The 20043-nt window shown below is 35.1% G+C and overlaps 3 protein-coding genes across 9 annotated transcripts in view; 2 read left to right on the top strand and 1 right to left on the bottom strand.

Annotated features, from left to right (window-relative positions):
• The first annotated feature begins 600 nt into the window (after positions 1 to 600).
• frg1 (FSHD region gene 1) lies at positions 601 to 8350 on the top strand. Its single transcript, XM_067403732.1, has 9 exons — positions 601 to 775; positions 929 to 993; positions 1127 to 1249; positions 5421 to 5478; positions 6763 to 6877; positions 7006 to 7110; positions 7295 to 7386; positions 7822 to 7932; positions 8138 to 8350. The coding sequence occupies exons 1-9, from the start codon at positions 714 to 716 to the stop codon at positions 8172 to 8174; spliced, it is 768 nt and encodes a 255-aa protein (XP_067259833.1). The 5' UTR covers positions 601 to 713; the 3' UTR covers positions 8175 to 8350.
• A 3557-nt stretch (positions 8351 to 11907) lies between these two features.
• On the top strand, positions 11908 to 18517 carry asah1b (N-acylsphingosine amidohydrolase (acid ceramidase) 1b). Its single transcript, XM_067405374.1, has 15 exons — positions 11908 to 11988; positions 12170 to 12352; positions 12589 to 12635; positions 13158 to 13248; positions 14426 to 14512; positions 14684 to 14762; positions 14849 to 14923; positions 15556 to 15601; positions 16005 to 16149; positions 16363 to 16417; positions 16611 to 16692; positions 17432 to 17563; positions 17664 to 17787; positions 17886 to 17942; positions 18038 to 18517. Exons 1-15 carry the CDS (start codon positions 11923 to 11925, stop codon positions 18125 to 18127), a joined length of 1359 nt encoding a protein of 452 aa, XP_067261475.1. The 5' UTR covers positions 11908 to 11922; the 3' UTR covers positions 18128 to 18517.
• Positions 18518 to 18601: 84 nt separating this feature from the next.
• pcm1 (pericentriolar material 1) overlaps positions 18602 to 20043 on the bottom strand; it is a 37439-nt gene continuing 35997 nt past the window's right edge. For all 7 annotated transcript variants that reach the window (XM_067405366.1, XM_067405370.1, XM_067405368.1 and 4 more), the window contains 3 exons: positions 19946 to 20038; positions 19681 to 19804; positions 18602 to 19390 (listed from right to left, as the gene is read on the bottom strand). In XM_067405366.1, coding sequence (XP_067261467.1) covers positions 19365 to 19390; positions 19681 to 19804; positions 19946 to 20038 — 243 coding nt within the window. In that variant the 3' untranslated portion in view covers positions 18602 to 19364. The remainder of the gene's footprint in view (positions 19391 to 19680; positions 19805 to 19945; positions 20039 to 20043) is intronic.

Raw genomic sequence — 20043 nt, 5'->3', positions numbered from 1 at the left:
GTGTGAATGACACTGTGTGCACCTTCTATATATTAGTATTGTCCTCCTCAGCTTGTGGAAAAGCTGCTTGTGATGAACTTTGATTCATCATGTGACTCTCATCACCACTGTGTTTGGTGACTGTCAGTGTATTATAAAGGTACAAAACAGATATTAGTACTTCATTAGGTTGGTAAATTAACATTATATCAGTTAATGAAATACGTTATTTTACCGTAAATTTAACAGATTTAAAATGTAAAATTCACATGTAACTCCGTAAGTATGTTTACGGTTAGATGTCATTTTTACAGTATTGTTCTGGTAACCACAGCTGCCGGTATTTTTCCGTAGAAACAACGGGATTTTTTTTACAGTGTGCCTCAACGGAGGATGTGATTGATAACTGGACTCAGTGGATAGGGGTTGGTTCAGGTTGTAACATTTTTAATAAACTGTTAAAACTATCCTCACCCCAAACAGCCATAACTGTTTTAGCATGTGGGTTTGAAGTTATCATAAATACAAAGCATCAAACAAACTAGAGGAACAGCTCATGCAGTGCGTTCTCCGACCGATAGATGTCGCACTTTATTACAGTCGCGTCTTCAGTGCGTGTCCTCTCGGCCACCGTATACACGCAGAGCTGTTGCTAAACTCTTTCCTGGTGTAAATAACAACGTATGATATCCCACAGGTTCGCTTTAATTCAATTGCCTTAACCTTGTGAGATCATGACGGAGTACTCACGCGTAAAGTCCACCAAGCTGGTCCTAAAAGGGTTAAACGATAAGAAGTAAGGCTTTCGTTCTGTGTTGCGTTCATCGAAATGTATCTATTCTACAGTTATTGCTCTAATTGATGTAAATAGCTTTGCTGTGTTAGAGTTTTGTTAATATCACAATTATTTCTCCTAATATAAATGACCTGCGACTTTCGTATTGTGCAGAAAGAAGAAAAAGAAGGACAAGAAGAGAAAAAGAGACGATGAAGAGGACAAGCTGGATGTTGTTGGTATGTGCTTTCACTATAGAATTTGACTAGTGCAATTTATGTCTTTGTAAATGTTGTATGATCTGCCTCACAGCTTTATCTTTGTTTGGTGCATGTCATAAGCCTGTGTGTGTTTCTGAATGTGTCTCATCAGGAGGATGGTGGTCAGTGAAGAGTTTCGGAGAGATCACAGGCACAGTGGCCATAGAGATGCACAGCAACTCTTATGTTCATGCACTGGACACTGGACTCTTCACTGTAGGAGCTCCACATAAAGGTGGTGATTCTGTTTGCTTCATTCTACTCATGAAAAGTTGCAATTGCAGGGCAGCTCAGTTTTGCTATATAAAACTCTCCTAGTTCCTTTTTTGTGTCTTGTTTAGATTTTGGACACAGAATCGTAAAACAAATAACTGTATGTTCAAATAATTTAAGAAATTAAAATTCGAAATAAATTAAACACATCTATACATATTTCTTACTAGTGCTCACTTGACAATTTTTTTTTTTTCATTCCAGCGTTTTAACTTATTTTTCAAAATATCGACATGAAAAATATCTGTACTATGGTACAGAATCATAAAGAAAATTATAAGACTCAGAGTGCTCACTTTTTAAAAAATGTTAAGAAATCATTAAGTAAAAAGGGAAAAACACTTGAAAGACATTGAATTTGATACATGCATAGGTTTGTATCATGTAGTGTCATGCCATATAATGTACTTCATGTAATAAGATTTCACTCCGTACTAAACTTCAAAAAGCGCTTCTTCTCTGCTGTGAAATGGGTGTATGTTACAATTTTTGCACATCACTTTGGGTGTTCCTGGACACCCAGGAACCCTGCATCGTCCCTTCTTGTGACACATTATTGCCAGTGTGAGGAATTTTGTCCAAAACATCCTCGAAAAGTACCCCTTATCGCACAACGTTGCCCTGAGGCAACGAAAAGAAAAACTGAATTTCTGATCATGCAAAATAAAACTTAAAACCTGACAAAAGGCTTCTCTACACCTTCATACACACACATATATTTTTTATGTACAGTTCATGTCATTTTAAATAAGATAACTAAAGCAAATAATCTTGCCTTCTTTTCACACCATGTGCTCCTGTGACCAAGTGTCAGAACAGGACATCCCACCTATAAATAGTGCTTGATAGTGACTCCCACACCTTACTGGACTATTCTTTGGTACTTTCTCGACCTTTCTAATTGCTTGTAATCATTTAAAAAATATTTACTAAACATAGGGCTTAAGAAAACTTTCCGTTGCCTGAGGGCAACGCTGTGCTGTAGAGGGTTTAAAAAAGGTTACAAAGAATGTCCACAGTCAAAAAATCTGTATCCAGAGAACTTTTGTGGCATCAGCTTTGTTACATGTGTATTTGTATTCATTCCTCTACAAAGTAACAGTACATCAAATCAATTCAATTCATTGCTGTTTACTGGCAAGACTTAAAGGTGCTAAAGAGGATGTTTTGTTTTATACATTTTTGCAATATTACTTGAAACTATCTTTACTAACTGATAAAAGACTATTTATTAGGTGCACTGAAAGGAATAAATGTTAATATACATAAATTGTGCACGAGGTAGGGCCTTAAAAACATCAGCCAATCATTTACGCGATCATCACGTAAACGATTGGCCCTCTGGCTTGTCAATCACTGCCGTGACGTTCCTTGTGAGAGACGAGCGCGGCTGTGCGCTCCAGTAACTCTCCACACTCTACAGGCGCCGCATGCAATGTTTTTGTCCGGAGACAGGAGTAACAACTGCAGATTATCTGCGGTGAGTCCGACATAATGAATCCACTAACACGATACAGCGAATGCCGGTGGTAAACACTCGTGTTCCAATACTCTTGTTTATAAGTTTTGGGAGGCGTTCCTTCAAAGGAGGGGGGGTTGTTCTTACGCATGCGCTCATTTCAAAAACTCAGTAACAGTCTTTGGTTTCTCAGTCGACGAAAAGATCCTCTTTAGCACCTTTAAAGTAGCCGCAGCACTAAAATAGAGCAGTTCAGACAGAGGGTTAAAATGAGGGAAGATAATAATAATCTTTTGCAAATATGACTTATTTTGTGCAAAAAAAAAAAAACTTTGATTAATATAAGTGAATCTCAAGGAACATATTTAAATAATAAAAAATATGACATCATATAATATGATTTTAAATGTTCCTAAATATTTGAAAAAATTCTCATGATCAAAAAATGTTCGTCAAGTCACCTTTATTTATATAGAGCGTTTTACAATGCAGATTGTGTCAAAGCAGCTTTACAGTGATAACTGGTAACCATCTTAAGTAAATTCAGTATTGATTGATTCCGATGTAAGAAACAATAGTTATTAATTTAGTTAATTTGTCTATACCAGCACTGGAGTAAACAGTGATGTCATCATCCAGCTCAGTTCATCAGCGATGTCATGTGTTTTTAGGCCAAAACATTTTTTGTCACATACAGCAAACATCTCCTCACTATCCGCTAGCTGCCTGTCCTCTGAACACACTGTAAAAAAAAAAATGCGGTCTCTGTAGTCGCCACAAGCTCCAAAAACGGCAACAAAAACAAACTGGTGCAGCCTGGACCACAAAACATAATAAACACGCTCCAGCCAATAACCGACAAGAATGATTTGGGGGTGGATTATTTTATAATTTATCTAGACTTCTTATTAAAACGTATTATCAATTTACAATGAGCGTGAAGTAGTACCACAGCAGTGGTCAATACGCAAGCTACTTCCATTTTAAATGCGCGTTCATGACTGTTTCAGGAAGCACGGCGGGGAGGAGGAGGAGGAGGAGGGAGGGTCTAGCTAGCCTCTGTTTTGTTTGACAACACTTTGAACGTCAACCGGAAGTTACTCCACCCAGGATCACTTAGAGCACCTTTAAGGCTTATGTTTTAAAATAGATGAATTTTAATGTTTTAAAATACACCTTATATATATGATATATTTGCAGTCTTTTCAGGCAACAGGAAATTCTTTCTGTGCAATTATACTGCACTATATTTTTTACGCCATGCCGTGTGGTTTTTATATTGCCTTTTAAATTGAAAAGGTCCCTCTAATAGCGCAGAACAAATAAGTCTCAAAAGTAGAGATGACTAGGTGCTGCTGTTTCTCTGTTGCTCTCAGTATGGAGGGATTTAAAAACCTGAATAATGTTAGGGATCGTCAGTTGCTATTACCGCAGCCGTTCATGCAAAGCACAGAGCAATTTCATAGTTGAGTCACCAGCAGGAGTTGTTTACGATTGTTTTCTTTCCAGCTTCATTTTCTGCTTTTCGCTGACCGTTGGCTGTAAGGATCAGTCTCTACATCACTCTGGAAGCACCACTGAATTTGTGCACACTCCCTAAAATCAATTTAATTTAGTGGTTGAGACCTGAAATTAGGAAATGAATGACTGTAACTGTTGTTGACACCCACTTTGGCAAGAAATCTGCTAGATGCGCGCACACACACACACACACACATTTTTGGAGCACATCACTGGAATGCTCTTGCAGTATTCAGTATCTTTGATAATGCATGAGTTCATCATGTCCACAGCAGGTGGAATAGAATATCAGCTTTCAGATCTCTTTTGTTCAGGCAGTCATGGTTGAAGAAAAAAGTACTATTAAAATACTGCTAGACTCATCAGTGTAATAAATTATTGTCAGGTAGTTTATAGATCTACAAGGCCTTTCTTTGTATTTGATATTCTTATAGCAGATCTTTTCAGTTTTGTTTCATGTTATTATAATTATTTTGCCATAAATTTGATGCCATGGAAATCTGGGGTCAGTAAGATTTTTTTAATGAAAGAGAAAAAAAAAAAAAAAAAAAAAATTTATTCAGCAAGAATGCATTTAATTTTATTGAAATTGACAGTAAAGACATGTATAATGTTACAAAGAAGTTCTGTAGTTTTAACTTATATTCATAAAGAATACTGGGAAACAAATCATTTTCCACAAAAATATTAAGCTTCACAACTGCTTTAAACATTGATAAGAAGAAGAAATGTTTCTTGTGCAGCAAATCAGCACATTTATATGTACATTTATAACTATACTTTGTATTATACTACCTTGGCATTAAAAACTAACTATGCTGCTTTCTAATAGAACGGCTTAGGGAGTGACGGCAAATTTGACATCTTCCTCTTTTGTAAAGTCATAGAATCGAAAAATAGAAATGCATAAAAATTGTAGTTTCCATTTACCAGTATAGAAGTTTATTTGTTATGATAATAATAATAATACTTATAATATTTCACTATATTACTTTTTACTGTATTTTTGATCAAATAAATACAGCCTGTGAGCATAAGAAACTTCTTTCAAAAACTCAATTTTTTTTTTTTTTTTTTTTTTTAACCAACTCTGAACTTTTTAATGGGAGTGTGTATATACAAGTTTACAAATATATATGCCTTATGTTTACAGAGGATGAAGGTCCAGATCCTCCTGAACAGTTCACTGCCATCAGACTCTCAGACTCCAGGTAAAGAGCATATCCATAACTAGGTGTCCTGAGTAGGGATGGGTGCATGAAGTTTAAAAAAAAAAAGGCTGCAACCACTAACAGCACCTTCTAAATGCATAATCATGTGCACCATGTATTACAGTGCCCTCCACTAATATTTGCACCCTTGGTAAATGCGAGCAAAGGTGGCTGTGAAAATAAATCTGCAATCTTTACCCTTTTGATCTTTCATTCAAAAAAATTCTAATATTCTAACTTTTTATTGAAGTAAAACAATGGAAAGTGGGGGGGGGGGGTCTCATTATGAAATAAATGTTTTCTCTAGTTCATGTTGGCCACAATTATTGGCACCCAGTTATTGCAACATCCTTTTGCCAAGATAACAGCTCACCTATATCTAAACCTATAATGCCTGATGAGTTTGGAGAACACCTGACAAGAGATCCTTCAGATTCCCAGCTCCATGTTGGTGCTTCTTCTCTTCAGTTCACCCCACTCATCTTTTATAGGGTTCAGGTCAGGGGACTGGGATGGTCATGGCAAAAGCTTCATTTTGTGCTCAGTGACACATTTTTGTATTGATTTTGATGTTTGTTTTGGATCATTGTCCTGATGGAAGATCCAACCACAGCCCATTATTGGATTTCCAGCAGAAGCAGTCAGGTCCAGTTTTGAATTTTTTATATTTTGGTATTTGCTAGAATCCATGTATCTGAACAAGATGTCCAGGACCTTCAGCAAAAAAATAGGCCCACAACATTAAAGATTCAGTATATTTGGACACTTTTATCCCTTTGTGCACCAAACCCATCTGGTGGGTTTGCTGCAAAAAAAAAACTATTTTGTTTCATCTGACCATAAAAGCCGGTCCCATTTGAAGTTTCAGTCTTGTCTGACAACTGAATAGGCTGGAGTTTGTTTATGGATGAGTGAGGAGGATTTTTCTTGAAACCCTCCTGAACAACGTGTGGTGATGTAGGGGTTCTTTGATAATTTTTTTAGGCTTTCTGAGACTCAACTAATTTCTGCAGTTCTCTAGCTGTGATCTTTGGAGAGTCTTTGGCTCCTCCCCACCGTGCATGAGAACAATTTAGACACACGTCCTCTCTTCCAGGCAGAATTTTTTTGAATGAAAGATCAAAGGGATAAACAATGCAGATTTATTTTCACAGCCGCCTTTGCTCATGTTTACCAAGGGTGCCAATATTAGTGGAGGGCACTGTATTCTGTAGGTAATTAAATGATTTTTGAATCCATCATGTGATGTGACTAACTTTTCTCATCTGTTTTGCTGGTTTCTAGGATAGCGCTGAAGTCAGGCTATGGGAAGTATTTAGGTATAAGCTCAGACGGTGTTGTGATTGGTCGATCAGATGCCATCGGCTCCAGAGAGCAGTGGGAACCAGTGTTTCAGGATGTGAGTGAATCTGGCAGTCAAATCAATTCACCAGTCACACTGAAAATAATATTGGTACATTTGGCTAAAACGTTTTGAATTCAGCTTTTATAATTTAATTTATTTTTGTTTTTTCTTGTTTTCCGTAGGGTAAATTGGCCTTGCTTGCTGCAAACAGTTGTTTTATCTCGTACAGTGAGGATGGAGACATAGTGGCTAAAAACAAGACAGCTGGAGATGAGGAGATGATCAAGGTGAAGCTCTCCTGAACTCAGCCAATAGCAGGATGAATTGATTTTTGTTGTTGTTGTTGTTATCTATATTAATTCACAGACAATGTATTTTATCTGAACACACGAGTACTGCTGTGAAATTACATTTGACGTTTTCCTTGAATAAAGATCAACATTATTTTTCATGCTTATCTGTCCTCCACAGATCCGTTCATGCACAGAAAGAGAGGAGAAGAGAAAAGACGACATTGCAGATGAAGACAGGGGTAATGTCAAGAACTGTGAGGTCAACTATGTGTGAGTGCTTGCATTTATTACAAGGCCTGACATGATTATTGATTGATTGTCTAATCGTGGTTATTCTATCTAATCACAATTATTTGAGATAACCACAATAATTGTGCAGTTTATATTTTTAAACACATTTTACCAAAGAATATTAAAAAATACTGTTGTAAATAAAGATGGATAATCAAAGTCTTCCTTCAAATTATATTTAATTTTTACAGCATCAAAGTAATAAAATAATAATTATATTATTATATTGTTATATTGTTATATACAATAATGTCACGTACACTGTAAGTGACATGAACAAGAAAACAGAATTAAATCATTATGACATGGCACAAAAAGACAGGCCTATTTATTACCTACAGTAAGATTCAGAAGTTGTGCTGTTTATTTAAGCATTCAGTAAAGTAAAATGTTTATGTGAATGTTTGCCTACAGGAAGAAGTTCCAGAGTTTTCAGGATCGGAAGCTGAGGGTGAATGAGGAAGACAGCGGTTCTCTGAAAAAAGCCAGAACAGATGGAAAATTCCACGAGGCACTGCTAGACAGGTAAGACTTCAGGAGGAACAACCTCATACTGAATAATAAATGAGCACAGCCTGCTAATTTAGCTCATCCTTAGATGGAAGAGAAGGTGGCATGTTGATATTCCCTATTGGATGATTTATTATAGAAGATGGTGTATGAAACATTGTGAATATGCTAACATTTCTACATTTATTAATTTTTATTTTTTTATTTTTATTTTTTTTAGGAGAGCAAAGATGAAGGCTGACAGATACTGCAAGTGAAATTTTGTTGTCATGGAATCTCTGCCATTTTTATAATAAACACTGTTCACAAGAAAATGTTTTTCCCCTCTTTTAAAAAAAAAAACAATTAATATTATTAGACTTGTAGTAATTTGTGTAATATTGAATTGTAAATGTGATTCATTTCCTAAATTAAATGGATTGTCATTAAAAAATCTCAGTTGTTTAATCACAGTCATATTTTAATTTATATATATATATATATATATATATATAATTTTTTTTTTTTTTTTTATTAACAGTACATAGAATGAATAAAATCTAAGAAAACATGGTTATTCTTCATCAATGTTGACATGGTGTGATTTTGTAGGGTTTTGATACGTGGCCTACGTGAGAATATTATTAATGTTGAGCCACATTTGAAGATGTAATTCATCCTGTGCAGCAACTCTGCCGTCTGTTCACTGAATATTGATTTTGGAATTATTTTTGAGTCTTTAAGATTTACACATAAAATGGTATTTAGTTTTTTGTACGTCCACTTCAAGGCCATTGCAGTTATATTTGAAACTAGATAAAAAAGTTTGAAGACAAACTTTAAGTTGGCTTGAAAAAGCCAGTCCAGAAAGTTTTAAATAGTTTTAAAAGTTTTCAGTTTGAAGTTTTCAGTTTGAAGTTTTCAGTTTGAAGTTTGAAACTTTGAAGTTTGAAAGTTTAAGTTTAGTAGTTTAGATAGATAGATAGATAGATAGATAGATAGATAGATAGATAGATAGATAGATAGATAGATAGATAGATAGATAGATAGTTGTCACAGATGGTTACTATGGAGTTTTATAGAGTTATTAGCATGTTCTTAGCCTACTTTAGCACTTAGCTAATAGATATTAGCATGTAGCTATTCACTGCTAGCATGTGTAGCATGTTGGAAGTAGAGATTGCTAGCATGAGTCAAAAGAGCCAACCGCCATGTCTCTACAATGTTCTGATGCAGAGATATAGATCTTACAAAACGGTTGCTAGGGTACTGTTTGGTTGCTAGGGAGTGGCATGGCAGCTACCAATGATAATACTCCAAAGATTGCTTGACAATATAAACCAAACCCCATGTCTCTACGATGTTTTGATGCAGAGATATAAATCTTGCAAAACGGTTGCTAGGGTACAGTTTGGTTGCTAGGGAGTGGCTTGGCAGCTACCAATGATAATACTCCGAAGACTGCTTGACAATATAAACCAAACCCCATGTCTCTACGATGTTTTGATGCAGAGATATAGATCTTGCAAAACGGTTGCTAGGGTACTCTGTTTGGTTGCTAGGGAGTGGCTCAGCAGCTACCAATGATGATACTCCAAAGGCTGCTTGACAATATAAACCAACCCCCATGTCTTTATGATGTTCTGATGCAGAGATATAGATCTTGCAAAACGGTTGCTAGGGTACTGTTTGGTTGCTAGGGAGTGGCTCGGCAGCTACCAATGATGATACTCCAAAGGCTACTTGACAATATAAACCAACCCCCATGTCTGTACGATGTTCTGATGCAGAGATATAGATCTTGCAAAACGGTTGCTAGGGTACTGTTTGGTTGCTAGGGAGTGGCTCGGCAGCTACCAATGATGATACTCCAAAGGCTGCTTGACAATATAAACCAACCCCCATGTCTTTACAATGTTCTGATGCAGAGATATAGATATTGCAAAACGGTTGCTAGGGTACTGTTTGGTTGCTAGGCACTGGCTTGGCAGCTACCAGTGATGCTACTCCAAAGGCTGCTTGACAATATAAAACAACCCCCATGTCTGTACGATGTTCTGATGCAGAGATATAGATCTTGCAAAATGGTTGCTAGGGTACTTTGTTTGGTTGCTAGGGAGTGGCTTGTCGGCTACCAATGATGATACTCCAAAGGCTGCTTGACAATATAAACCAACCCCCATGTCTGTACGATGTTCTGATGCAGAGATATAGATCTTGCAAAACGGTTGCTAGGGTACTCTGTTTGGTTGCTAGGGAGTGGCTTGGCAGCTACCAATGATGATACTCCAAAGGCTGCTTGACAATATAAACCAACCCCCATGTCTCTACGATGTTCTGATGCAGAGATATAGAATTTGCATAATGGTTGCTAGGTACTCTGTTTGGTTGCTAGGGAGTGGCTTGGCAGCTACCAATGATGATACTCCAAAGGCTGCTTGACAATATAAACCAACCCTCATGTCTGTATGATGTTCTGATGCAGAGATATATATCTTGCAAAACGGTTGCTAGGGTACTGTTTGGTTGCTAGGGAGTGGCTTGGCGGCTACCAATGATGATACTCCAAAGGCTGCTTGACAATATAAACCAACCCCCATGTCTGTACGATGTTCTGATGCAGAGATATAGATCTTGCAAACCGTTTGCTAGGGTACTCTGTTTGGTTGCTAGGGAGTGACTTGGCGGCTACCAATGATGATACTCCAAAGGCTGCTTGACAATATAAACCAACCCCCATGTCTGTACGATGTTCTGATGCAGAGATATAGATCTTGCAAAACGGTTGCTAGGGTACTCTGTTTGGTTGCTAGGGAGTGGCTTGGCAGCTACCAATGATGATACTCCAAAGGCTGTTTGACAATATAAACCAATCCCCATGTCTGTACGATGTTCTGATTTGAAGATAGATAGATAGATAGATAGATAGATAGATAGATAGATAGATAGATAGATAGATAGATAGATAGATAGATAGATAGATAGATAGATAGATAGATAGATTTAGTTTGATAGATAGATAGATAGATCGATAGATAGATGAGTTTGAATGAGTTAGATAGATAGATAGATAGATAGATAGATAGATAGATAGATAGATAGATAGATAGATAGATTGATGAGTTTTAATGAGATAGATAGATAGATAGATAGATAGATAGATAGATAGATAGATAGATATATAGATAGATAGATAGATAGATAGATAGATAGATAGAGTTTGATAGATAGATAGATAGATAGATTTAGTTTGATAGATAGATAGATAGATGAGTTTGAATGAGTTAGATAGATAGATAGATAGATAGATAGATAGATAGATAGATAGATAGATAGATAGATAGATGAGTTTGAATGAGTTAGACAGACAGATAGATAGATAGATAGATAGATAGATTTAGTTTGATAGATAGATAGATAGATAGATGAGTTTGAATGAGTTAGATAGATAGATAGATAGATAGATAGATAGATAGATAGATAGATAGATAGATAGATAGATAGATAGATAGATAGATAGATAGATAGATAGATAGAGTTTAATGAGTTTCAATGGATTAGAAATAGTACATAGAATGGCACTTGAGTCTAATTGAGTTTTTGAGTCTAATGGGCTTCCGTAGTTTGAATTTGAATTTTGACAGTTGGAATTTGAAAGTCTTGGCTCATTTGAACATTCCGTCAATGAAAGTCAATGGGATTTTTCCGAGCTTTAATTGTCATTTTTAGGAAAACCGTAAGTCGGATCAGTTAGAAAAGATATAGCACACCAAGTCAGAACAGTCTGAAGGTCTGACCCGAGTTTGGAGTTTGTGGAGTTAAAGCTCTAGGAGGAGTTAGTCTTGGAAATTCAAGTAAGAAGAAGAATAATAATAATAATAATAAGTTTAAATAGGATTACAGTAAGTTGGCTTTTTCAAGCCAACTTAATAATATGGGATATATAAAGATATAGTAAATGTAATTTACCTCGGCCCACACACACGCGGCGATGCTTGTTGTTGCAATTCCCTCTACAACCGTTAGATGTCGCAATACATTCGCTTATTTGTTTGTCAGCCGATCTTACCTGTCATGTTTGTTTCGGGAGAGGTAAAATGAATTCTTGTTCCTGCAGTTATTGTTTCTCATTAGAAGCCTAATTAATAATAAAAAAAATATACGGGACAGACTGGTGCTACAGCTTAGTAAAATAAAGCAGAGACAAACCCAAAGACAGAAAGTGTAAAGTCATCTTTTATTTTGTAACTCATTGTTATGGTAACTCCCCCAGTGTCTACTGGGTTTGCGCAGATTACGAGCTGTCACGAGAATCATCCCATCAGCACTTCCGTGTTCACAGACGCTTCTGAAGGCAGAAGACTGCACGCGTCTCATCATGATCGCCAAATTAAACTTCTGCTGTTTTATTCTCTCTTTGATGTTTATGTGCTTGTATGCGCAATATGTACCACCGGTAAGTCGCCGCCTAACGTCGTTAATCTTGATGAAAACATGTTTGTTGACGGCAATATTATCTTCATATCGACTTCAGATTTGTTTCATTGTAAATTACAATAATAGCAGGACTGTAATATTGTTTTTACACGCCATGTTGCTGTTTTATAACTTAACAACAGCACTAATTAGGTCAGTGTTAACTGACACAACATACTGTAAATATGTGCTAAATGACTGCTGTTCATGTTTCAGTACACAGAAGAGTGCAGAAGTGGCATGTACCCTCCAAACGGCCCAACGTGAGTATGACAACTGAAATGATGGATTATACAATCTCCAAACACTTCTGTCAGACTACAAAAATTGTATTCCAAAACGTAAATCAGTACAATTGCATGTCAATTAAATTGCGAGTAAATTATTCAAGATAAACGGTACGTATGAACCGTCACACAGGAAATAAACAAAGACATATAAAATGAATGATAAAAAAAAAATAGTGATTTTCATATATATATATATATATATATATATATATATATATATATATATATATTCACAATAATGTCTTTGAAAAAAGTAGAGTTAAATTTGAAAGAAGTGAAACCAAGTCAGGTGTTTTGGTGTTTTGTAACAACAGGGCGGATATGCATTGTTATGCAATTACTAAATATGTCATATTTGTCACATTATTTTATATTGTATTTTTTCAAATGTATTTAATTTAATTTTAATTAGAATATAATTACAATTTTGAAACTGTAAGTTGTGTTGAAGGGAGAGAATGAGAAAATCTGTATTTGAATCTCTGTGTCTTGTAGATTTAAAGGTGATGTGTCTTGGTATACTGTTGATCTGGACCTACCACCAAGCAAAAGATGGACAGATGTTATTGCAGACAAAAAGAATGCTGTGAGTTCATACCTTCAATGTTTAAGTGCTCTATAGTTGAATCTACTTACAGCAAAAAATGAATTGCCTGACCAAATGTATTGCCATGACAGATAAATTTGATTGATTGGTAGTGGCCTTGTTAGATTTCAGATGTCTGGTCATTTCTTCTGATTTTTGTGAACTGTGAATAGGCACGAACATGAATTTTGTGCTGATGATTAATTGGCATGCAAATAATTGTGTTTTGTTCATGTCACTTACAATGTAAGTCTAATATGTTTTTTTTTTTTTTTTTTTTTTTGTTTTTTTTTTATCATATATAATATAATACAAATTATATTAAAATAGTCCCATATGATTTACTTTAATGCTGTGAAAATGAATATAATATGTGTCATAAGTCGCACTGGTATATTTGTAGCAATAGCCAACAATACATTGAATGGGTCAAAATTATAGATTTTTCTTATGCCAAAAATCAGGATTAAGTAAAGATCATGTTCCATGAAGATATTTTGTAAATTTCCTACCGTAAATACATCAAAAATGTATTTTTGTTAGTGGATATCTAAGGACTTAATTTGGACAACTTTAATTTTTTTTTTTTTTTTTTTTTTTTTGCACCCCAGATTGTCAAATAGTTGTATCTCGGTTAAATATTGTCATATTGCCTAACAAACATATATCAATGGAAAGCTTATTTATTCAGCTTTCAGATGATGTATAAATATCAATTTCAAAAAATTTGGCATTATGACTGGTTTTGTGGAACAGGGTAACATACTATAATATAAAATACCATTAATATATATATATATTTTTTTTTTTATAATATAATATAATATGCAGTCAGATTAAACCCACAAACTTTCATTTCAAATGAAGGAAGACCTTTGACTTTGTGTACTTTATAACTGTACTTTTTTTTATATTCTTTATTTATTTACTCCCTTCCAGATTATGACTTCCCTACTTTTCCCACAAACGATATCACACATTTAATGGCATTTCTATAAGAGCTTAAATTGACCTTGTTTGGGTGGCAAAATGTGAAATTTATTGCAGTCATCTCAAATAATTGTGATCAGATTGAATAACCACAGTCACATGATCTGAGAAGGGCTGATGTGTTCTTGAGCAACTCTCAGTGTCCATTACTCAGATGTTTTCAAGAGCTCATGTGCTTTTCTTTAAGATGTCGAGCATGATTCAGGCTATCAGAGATCTAGCAGATGCCTTTGTTCCCAGTGGGAAGCTCATCGAACTTGTAGACAAAGATTTGGTGAGTTATTAAAGGATCTTGGCAGTCTAGCATATCACTTTGTACGTTGCTAAATCATAATTTATTAAAGTTTATGACACTCTTAAGTCTCATATCTGGCAGACATACTGACCTACATGCATTAATGATTTAAACTGTAATAACTGAAAGGACTGATGTGTATGTCCTCAGCCCTTGATGGTGGACACCCTGCCTTATCCGTTCAATGAGGAGATCAGAGGAATAGCATCAGTGTCTGGAGTTCCTTTGGGTATGAAATGCACCAAAACCATTATGTTTCACACTGTTAAAACGTAAACCATCAACTCACACCATCAACTGTTCTCTGTAACGCAGGTGAGGTGTTGCTCTTCAACATATTTTATGAGGTGTTCACTGTATGCACTTCTCTGGTTGCCGAGGATGTCAATGGTGAGGATATCGTCCAAGATAGACTCAGTGTTTGCGATAGATTTCATAATATTTCTTTTTTTTTTTTTTATCTTTGTTATAATATAGATATCCATTATATGACATACAATACTATTCAAAGGATTTTGGGGGTCAGTAAGATTATTATTATTTTTTTAATATAGAAATTAATACAAATGTATTCAGCCAGGATAAATAATATTCATCAAAATTGATTGTAAAAAAATTCTATTTTAAATAAATGCTTTCTATTCATCAAATAATCTTCAAAACAAATAAGCAGCACAACTGTTTTTAACATTGATAATAATAAGAAATGTTTCTTGAGCACCAAATCAGCATATTAGAATGGTTCCTGAAGAATCATGTGACACTGAAAACTGGAGTAATGATGCTAAAAATTCAGGTTTGCATTATAGGAATAAATTACAGATCAAAATACATTAAAATAAAAAAAGAGTTCTTCTAAATTGTAATGACTGTTTTACTGTATATTTGATCAATTAAATGCAGCTTTGGTGAGACTTCTTTTAAAAATATTAAAAAATCTTACTGAACCCAAACTTTTGAACAGTAGAGTATTTGATATGAAGTGGTGCCATATAGGAAAGCTTGGTTTGTTTTTACTCTAGGCAATCTCATCCATGCAAGGAACCTGGACTTTGGACTTTTCATGGGGTGAGTTTAGTGTCATTGTTTTGGCGTTTGTTGTTAACCTAGTTCCTCAATTTATGAGAAATTTTTAATCAAGTTTTTTATATGTATATAGACTCTAAATTTGTTTCGTTTTTTTTTTTGTTTTTTGTTTTTTTTTAGTTATTTTTTAAACACATACTGTTTTTTCCATTTAAACAGTAATATATCATAAAAACAATGCATTCTGGGTATTATATTTGTTGTTTGCAAGAAAGTAGCCTATAGGTTATAGGTTGAAAACGACAAAAAAATTTAACCAGAATGCATTCTTTTTACGGTATATTACTGTTTCAATGGAAAAAGTTTTTTGCTCAGTTATTTTGTAGAGTATACTGAAGTCTAAAAACATTAAGATTCCACACTGTTCTTTGGACTCTGTTTACAGATGGGATTTGAAGAACAGGTCATGGATCATCACAGAGAAGCTGAAGCCACTTGTTGTCAACATCGACTTCAGACGGAACAATCAGACTGTCTTTAAATCCACCAATTTTGCAGGATATGTGGGAATGCTGACTGGCATTCATCAGGTAATGACAGAATCAGTATGAGCGATCTGAGTCGATTAGAGTTCAATACAGAATGGATCATGGTGACAGGATCCAGAATGACCGTTTGTCTCCGACTGTTTTTAGTTTCACTTCTGCAGTTTAACAGGAAGGAGAACTGTGAAAGCATGGATTGTTGGTCAATAATCACATTGCTTTTGTCACTTGTCTCTCTGTCTTTTGTTTTCTTTGTAGCGCTCTTTCACACTCACTATGAATGAACGATTCAGTCTGGATGGAGGGTACATCGGTAAGCCTTTGCTCTTTTATTCAGCCGCCTGATATTTGCTGAGCAAAATGGCATTGTCAGAAATCTGTTGACGCTTTGTTATTTCTTGAGGTTTTTCAGGTCTTTATTTTTTTCATGTAAGATTACTTATTTCATTTGGTCAGATTTTTTGTATATAATTTTATTGTGACTAAGTGTGTGATGTGAATTACAGGGATTCTGGAGTGGATCTTGGGGAAGAGAGACGGCATGTGGATGAGTTTTCTGACTCGATCTGTGCTGGAGAATGCAACTAGGTTGGCTAGAGATAATTATATATATATATATATATATATATATACTTATGTATATTTTTTTAAATAAGTCTCTTATGCTTAAAATACAGTAAAACAGTCATATAATATATAAAATATAATTTCTTCTTGTGATGGCAAAGCTGAATTTTCAGCAGCCATTACTCCAGTGTCACATGATCCTTCAGGAATCTTTTTAATATGCTGATTTGATGCTTTAAAAACATCTATTATCAATGCTGAAAATAGTTTTTGCTGTGTAATATTTTTGTGGAAACTGTGATGCACTACCATTCAAAATTCAGGTTAAATAATATTTAATAAAAAAGAAAGAAATTAATACTTTTATTCAACAAGGATGCATTAAATTGATGTTCTTTTGAACTTTTTATTGATCAAAGAATCCTGAAAAAATGTATCAAAAATATTAAGCAGCAAAAACTTTTTTCAACATTGACAACTATTATTAATAATTGAGCACCAGTAATAATTGATATTTCAGCACAAATATAAATGTAGCCTTGATGTCCATAAGAGACTTCATTCTAAAACATTAAAAATTGTAATTATTCAAACGTTTGACTGGTAGTGTATATATTTTTTTACCTGAACTGAATTATGAATACCTTATTTTTATGTGACTCAACAAATGCGATACTGAAGTAAGAAACTAAAGCAAAGACAGATCAACATCTCCTGGGTTTATGAAGATGATAATGATTTGGATGTTGTCTTCTTTTAGCTATGAAAGTGCCAAGGCTCTGTTGTCTGACACTAAGCTGCTGGCTCCAGCCTACTTCATCCTCGGAGGAAACCAGGCAGGTCAAGCCTGCATTATCACCAGATCCAGAACACATAACATCAATCCACTGGAGTGAGCACTGCATCTGTACTCTACACACATAGTTAAAAGTAGACGTGCACATTTTCTGTTTAGTATTTCAGTTTATTATTACAGTTTCTATGTATTTCAGGCTTGATGTGAAGAATGGCAGGTGGTATGTGCTGGAGACTAACTATGACCACTGGAAAGAGCCCCTGTTTTTGGATGACAGGAGAACTCCTGCTATGAAATGCATGAATCAGACCACACAGAATGTGAGTTTTGATGTCGCAAACAAACTAAATCATGGTGTTTATCCAGGCTGCCAAATAAGTGATTTTTGTTTTCACCATTTAACCCTATTCTCTTTCAGGATATCTCCATAAAGACAGTCTATGATGTCCTGTCCACCAAGCCAGTCTTAAATAAAGTAGGCTCATCATCCATACTGTTAGTGTTTTATGTATTAATTTTTTAGCACATTTTATGGCTTGTTCATTAACACTTCTTTTTGGTCCTGTGCAGTTGACCACATACACTACTCTTATGGAGGTGTCTAAGGGATCATTAGAGTCTTATATCCGTGACTGTCCTAACCCCTGCATGCCTTGGTGATGGATGACATCTGGGAAAGCTGCATTACTGGGACGATCTTATGTTAAAATTTTAGCATCATTAAAATCAGCAGTCAAACATTTTAAAAGGTTTGAAACATCTGCTTTTGAAATCATGTGGGTATCATCTGGTTTAATCAAACTTAACCTGTTGAGCATCCTACTTAACAGTTGTCTAAAGATGTGTGTAATAATGGGGGGGGTTCAATCAAATGTTTTTGTGTATTTTTTTTGTAACTACGTATTAGCATATGGAAATATGCACTGTGGATAATTAACACTACTGGTGCCTTGTAACTTTAACCTCATCAGTGCCAACCAAAAGTGAATGTACAAAATTAAGCTGTACATACATTTACACAACTAATGTCAATAAATCATGGAAATTCAGTATTTGTTGTGGGAAAAACACTGCATTGAGTAACCAAGGCAAGTGTTGTGCAAATGGGTCAGAGAGAGCTATCACTACAGGAAATGAAAAAAATCAGTTTTATTTGTTTTAAATCTCAATCTAAACATTGGAGAATCACATGAGGTGAAATGGGGTGAGAACCCAAGCAATGGCCAACATGCCTTAAAAAAAAAGGTATAAATGAAAGAGAAAATATTTAAAAGAGTGCAATAAGAGAGGACAAGACAATGTATCAGTGCTACTATGTGATTTGCTCTATCCATTACAAATTCCATTGTGCGGATGGGTCCAGTCAAATACATTTAAATAGGGACTTTTTTTATTCCAAATGTGCTTGAAGTTTTGTACTTAATTAGAGGAACGTCTATTGTCCTCTATATATTGCATTCACAAAAAATGCTGAATGTCTGGGAAAGGAATCCCAGAAAGAAATGCGAAAACAAAAGCCTAACTGTGCCAAACATGGAAACACAAAAATGAATTGCATCCCTTAAACTGTAGCCTTTGAAGGAGCTTTTACTGAGACTTCTGGCTTAAAGAGAAACACAGAAAATGTACTTACAGACTACAGAACAGCTTAAAGACGGAGACCCTTTCAAAACATTCTCTCCTACATTCTCCATAAAACAATCAGAATAAAACTACCTAAAAGTGTAGAGAGACTTCTTTAACATCTCTTGAACTGATAGATCACACATGCTGACAGGCTAATTCACCAAGACTTAGCTTAGCTGTTGTTTCCAAGGAATCTTAAGGTATTAAGCTAGTTATACAGTAATGTTGAATGAATGATGTTTGTAGTGTAAGACGAACCAAAAGATCATTCTCATGCACTCTGGGCTCCAATGGTTTCTGGAGGGGAAAAAATAAATAAAATACACAAATATGAGCAGAACATTTCTTCACCCGTCACAGGGATCTGCTGATATGCAGATCATAGTAATTAAGCTCTGAATTTCAATATTCAATGCATTACAGAATTAAAACAAATTCTTAAATGTAAAATACACATGAAAATAATGAATGAGTTTTAAATAAAAGTTATCAACTTACTCTAATGTTAAATTTTGAAAATAAAATGTCACTGCAGGTTCTGTCTAAACAGAGAGCTTTTAATGTTTTAAGTGTTATTTAATAGTTACCAGGCTCTTTGAGTGCTTGAGCATTTCCCACCAGTCCAGTAAATTCGTCTGGATTTCCATGCAGAATTTCAGCTCTTAAGTTATTATTTTGCTGCTCTTCTGAGATCCTCTTACAAAGTTCTTCCTGTACAAATTACAAGCAAAGTAAATGTTTAAAAACCGCACACTTTAGAGATGTCTTATACACTTAAGAAACTACATAACAGGTGACAGACATTCAAAAAATAAATAGATGATATTTGGGGGGGGGGGGGGGGTGTCTTACCTCACACAGGACAGACATTTGAAGAGGAAGATCCTCCACCTTCACAAAGTCTTCCTCATCTGATCTCTGGCTATTGTTTCCAGATCCAGCCTCCTATA

Source organism: Chanodichthys erythropterus, chromosome 12 (assembly GCF_024489055.1).
Source record: "Chanodichthys erythropterus isolate Z2021 chromosome 12, ASM2448905v1, whole genome shotgun sequence".
NCBI lineage: Eukaryota > Metazoa > Chordata > Actinopteri > Cypriniformes > Xenocyprididae > Chanodichthys > Chanodichthys erythropterus.
This window is presented reverse-complemented; position numbering and strand designations above follow the sequence as displayed.